This window comes from Humulus lupulus, chromosome 2, assembly GCF_963169125.1.
Source record: "Humulus lupulus chromosome 2, drHumLupu1.1, whole genome shotgun sequence".
Classification (NCBI taxonomy): domain Eukaryota; kingdom Viridiplantae; phylum Streptophyta; class Magnoliopsida; order Rosales; family Cannabaceae; genus Humulus; species Humulus lupulus.
This window is the reverse complement of record NC_084794.1, coordinates 151,183,175-151,188,549: the sequence shown is the minus strand read 5'-3', so window position 1 is coordinate 151,188,549 and position 5,375 is coordinate 151,183,175. Positions and strand designations below refer to the sequence as shown.

Genomic DNA, 5,375 nt, shown 5'->3' with positions numbered 1-5,375 from the left:
CAGGGTAGCGCTACAGCGCTCTTTGGAGGGCGCTATAGCGCTACAAGCAGAACCCAAAAACCCCCAGACAACCTATCCTAGCGCTACAATGCCCAAAGGCTAGCGCTATAGCGCTAGTCACAGAACCAGCCACCCTGCATTTTTCCTTCCTGCAGCCAACCCTTACCAAAACTTTTCCAATCTTCAACCAAACTTAAAAACAAGATTGTCAACATACTCCACTCATCCCAAGCATCCCAAATACACAAAACCCAATCACATGCACCCCTAATCTCAAAATTCACCATGGTTGAACCTCAAACTCAGAAACTTCAGCACAACAATCAAAACCTCAGAATTTAGAGCTTAGAACTTCATACCTTCAGTGGGGATTCGAACTTAAGTTAGCCTCTACACCTCCTTGGCTTACTCCTCCTTAACCCTTGACTTGAATTCCCTAGAGTTCCCATCAAATTCAGCATAGACACCTTAGTTCAATACCAAAACCAGAAACTGAAGAAACTTCAGTCTTACCTCAACTGAAGGGTTTGTTCCTGCTAAACCCTTGCCAATTCTTCAAGCCAGACCAAGGACTCTAGCCTCAAGCTTTACTCTGGCTTCCCCTGAGTCTCTGCTCCAAAATACCTCAATAATTGATGGAGATATGCCTAAACCGACCTTGGAAATGGCCTGCTCTTCTTTCCCTTTTCTTTCCCTTCTTTTCTTTCTTTCCTTTCCTTTCCTTTCCTTTCTTTCTTCAGACTTCTATTTCTTTCTACAAGTTCCACTAAACATAAAGCCTCAGTTATGCCTATCTCTTATAAGCCCAAATGACCACCATACCCTCTCCTTTAATTCTTACTTCTTTAATCCACCTAAGGGTATTTTGGTCATTTCACTCAATTCCCGCTAATTCCTCGAGTGTCTCTAATATTTACCGCTTATTTCCCGATACCTAATTAATCACCAATTATATTCCTATATATCAAAATAGACCCCAATATATTCTCTAAATTCCCATTTATACCCCTAGGCTCGCCTCGAGTCGGGTATAAATCCCCGCCATGACTTTTTCGCTAACCTACTCACCAGGATCGTCTCGAATCACTGATCACAGATATATCCACATAATAATGTGGTCTCCTCACATATATATACAGTTATGCCCTCAATGGGCCAAAATTACCATTACGCCCTTTCTAAACTAGTCAAGGCCTACATGCATACTAATACACATAGTCATGCATCTCAGATATTCAAATAGTCATATAACATACTTTTAATCATTAAATCACATATATTACAATTATGCCCTCCCGGCACACTAATCAAGGCCCTTAATCCTTATTAGTAAATTTGGGTCGTTACAAATTTACTCCAGGATCGAAAGCTTGTGTTTTCATTGGTTATCCTGAAAATATGAAAGCTTATTGTTTACTTGATATTAAGAGTCAACAAATACTATATTCTAGAGATGTTAGTTTTCATGAACGGATCTTTTTCTTATAAAATATCCATAAATTTGTTAATGATTCTTTATTTACTAACACTTTATTACCTTGTAGTTCTTCTCTTCCTTTGTCTAATATTGTAGCTCCACCATCACATGCTTCCACTCCAAAAGTTCATGCTTCCGCGACAAATAATAATTGTTCAATATCAGCTCCCACAATTTCTCCACAACACACAAAGACATCAAAACAAGGTCGAATTCTTAAAACACCATCTCATCTAACAGATTATGTTTGTGATGCAGCTGTGATCCCTTGTTCAACAACACATCCTTTAGCCAATACATTGTCATCTGACCACCTCTCAACATCCTATCGATCTTCTGTTCTTGCCACACACACAACAATCGAACCAAAAACATTCTCTAAAGCCAATCAATCCGCTGAATGGCAGCAAGCAATGGCCACATAACTCCAAGCTTTGGATGACAACAACACTTGGTCAATTGTCTCTCTACCTACTAATGCTCACACAATTGGTAGTAAGTGGGTTTAAAAAATTAAATATCAGCCAAATGGAAAGATTGAGCGCTAGAAAACTCGTTTGGTAGCTAAAGATTATACCCAACAACACGACATTGACTTTGTAGACACTTATGCTCCTATTTCCAAATGTAACACACTTAAACTAATCTTATCTCTTGCAAGTGTCAATAATTGGTCACTTCACCAAATGGACATCAACGCATTTTTATATGGAGATCTCCTTGAGACCATGTACATGGAACTTCCCAAAGGTTACACTTTATCTGGTCCACTTCCACCAAATCCAGTTTACAAACTTAACAAGAGTTTATATGGACTAAAGCAAGCTTCCAGACAATGGTTCTCCAAACTCAGCTCCACTTTAATCCAAGATGGCTTTCATCAATCCCACTTCGACAATTCTCTCTTCATCAAAAATAATTCAAGTGTCATCATAGCCTTACTTGTTTATGCTGATGATATAGTGACTGCAAGCAATGATGAATTTTCCATTCATTCTTTTAAAATCAAACTTGATTCTAGATTCAAACTTAAGGACCTTGGTCCTCTTAGATTTTTTCTTGGTTTAGAAATTGGTAGATCTCAAAATGGCATTTCAATTTCACAACGACCTTTCACTCTTCAACTTTTGACTAACACGGGTTACCTTGGTGCAAAGGCTGTTTCTACTCCAATGGAAGCTAACAAGAAACTAAGCATGGAAGATGGTGATCTACTTAGTGACCCTACTTCCTATAGAATCCTTATTGGTAAACTAATCTATCTAACGATTACAAGACCAGACATCTCACACTCTGTCATCAAACTCAGTCAATATTTATCTACTCCATGCGTTCCTCATCTCAACACTGCCAACCGAATATTACAATACCTAAAAGACACTCGTGGACAAGGATTATTTTTGCATTCACAATCTGATATTCATGTCAAAGCCTTTGCTGATGCAGATTGGGATTCTTGTGTTGACACAAGGAAGTCCATTTTCAAATATTGTGTTTTCCTTGGTCGAAATCTTGTGTCATGGAAGTCAAAAAAGCAACCTACTATCTCACGCTCCTCAGCTGAAGCAGAATACCATGCTATGGCCAATGCCACATGCGAAATCACACGGATTCTTGTTATACTCAAAGACTTTGGCACCACACCTGATAACAATGCAGCTATACATATTTCTGAGAACCATGTGTTCCAGGAACACACCAAACATGTAGATATTGAGTGTCACATCCTCAGAGAAAAAGTACAAGAATGTCTCTTCAAAATGATCCATGTTACCTCTTCTAACAATCTTGTTGATGTCCTCACCTCTTCCCAACTTCTTTCACAGAGTTAATATCCAAGATGAGTATAATAAAATTATATACTCATCTTGAGGAGGCCTATCAAGATTATTAAATTAGTTAAGAATTGTTAGTTTTTTTGTAATTAATTTCTGCTAGTTTCTTTACAGCTGTAACCAGCTGTCCCTTTCATTATTTTTCATCAATATATAGACCCCTGCTTGTACAAAACAGTTGGTCAAGTTTTTGCTTTACATCAATAAAGTAAAAGTTATTTTTCTCCTCTTCTTTGCTCGACTATAATTTCTATTACCATTAGAAATAATTAGGAATAAATCAAACTAGTCAAAATCATGAAAAGATGAAAAGAGAATTAATAGGAGATCTCGACAACCAATAAACCACTAATAAAATTGATTGTTAACATTGTTTAAGAATGTTTGGAAATGAAAAGATATTTTAATTATTTTCTCGATTTGAATTCTAATTAGCATTAAGTTGTAGTTGTAAGCTATATAAGGAAAATATCTCTCTTTACATGGGGTATTAGTGTAATGCCCTGAATCCCTAATAAGGTTTATGACCTTGATTAGGAGGCCGGGAGGGCCATAATTGATTTATTATTCCATTAAGTGATTATATGCATGTTTATGTGAACTATATTATTATATGATGATAAATGCATGCATATGGGTCCACATTTTATTATAAGGGCATTTTGGTAATTTTGCCTGTTGAGGGCGCAATTGTGTATTTTCATGCATGTTTGTGAATTTTGAATAAGACCACATTATATTGTGGATTTTTTCGAGCCATTCGGCATGAGACAATCTTTGAATGCAAGTTATCGGTCTGGTCATAATGGGATTAATTTCGGGGCTCGGGGTGAGTCTCGGGGTGATTTGAGGATTAGTTCATTACTGGGAATTAAAAGGGTAACGGAGTATGATTTATTAGCATTTGAGAATATTGAGAATAATGAGAATTGGAGGGCGTTAATTATGATTAACGAGATAGGCGCGAAAGGACGGTTTTGCCTTGGTGGCCTTAAGAGGATTTTAAATGACCTAGGGGCATTTTGGTCTTTTGACCTTAAGGATATATATCATTGAAAAGTTGTAGAAAGCTTAGGAAAACAGAGCATTTCATCTTCTTCTCCCGTTCTTCTTCTTTTCTTCATTTCTCTTTGGATTTTGAAGCTCTTTTTGAGGAACCAAGCTAGGGAACCAAGCTTTGACAAGCTAGGGTTGTGTTCCACCATTGAAGAGGGTGCTAAAATGAGATTGAGGTGAGTTTCTGGCCATTAAAAATCGTAGTTCTTGCTCTGTTTTCATTTGGTTTTTAGTTTTGTTTTTGAGTTGGAAAGTTAAGAATCCAATGGGGTTTTTCGCAAAGGTTACTTGGGTTATGATGCCTAGGACTTGTGTATATGATATTTGGGTTCAATTGTGGGTTTAAATGATGTTTGGAAGCTTGATTTTCAGGTTGGAAATGGAGGATTCGAAGGAGGGGGAAACCAGGGTGATCTTCCTTGTCTTAGCGCTATAGCGCCCAAAGGGCAACGCTAGCCAGGGCAAACTTTCCCTGGTTGTAGCGTTGGGGCGCTAGGGGGACAGCGCTGTAGTGCTACCCTGTTTTCTCTGAGGCATATTTTGGGCACTTTTGAGGGTTTTTGGCTCGGGGTTTCAATTCCTAAGGCTCAGGATCGAATTTACTCACCGTTTGAGTAAAATTCGGGGTCCCAGGAGTGAGGTTTAGGTCAAGACCCTTTCATTGTTGATTTCATTAATCGGAGATTGTATTTGGTTATGACTAGGATACCGTTAAAGAATCAAAGGACGTTCTCAAGGGCCGTTCATTTTTTATTTCTCGCTCGAATTAGAGGTAAGAAAACTGCACCTCATATGTGACATGCATGGTTATTATTGAGACATGTTGAGTGTTTAAATGTGGACATTTATTGCATATCAAATGCTTAACAAATCTTGCTCACTTGTGAATGGCACTAACTTATTAGTTAGAATCAGCAATGGTGTCGGTATTAACTGTGAAGCTGTGACTTACTAGTCAAGTTCGGCAGTAGTACCGAGCACTGGTCGTATGGTATTGGCTTATGAGT

At 38.0% G+C, this 5,375-nt stretch overlaps 1 protein-coding gene across 1 annotated transcript; it reads left to right on the top strand.

Annotated features, from left to right (window-relative positions):
- The first annotated feature begins 2,163 nt into the window (after positions 1-2,163).
- LOC133814846 (uncharacterized mitochondrial protein AtMg00810-like) lies at positions 2,164-3,309 on the top strand. The gene has a single exon (XM_062247756.1). The coding sequence runs from the start codon at positions 2,164-2,166 to the stop codon at positions 3,307-3,309; it is 1,146 nt and encodes a 381-aa protein (XP_062103740.1).
- Positions 3,310-5,375: the final 2,066 nt, after the last annotated feature.

Excerpts from the sequence above, each read along its gene's own strand:
- LOC133814846 (XM_062247756.1), top strand. The coding sequence starts at position 2,164 with ATGGACATCAACGCATTTTTATATGGAGATCTCCTTGAGACCATGTAC.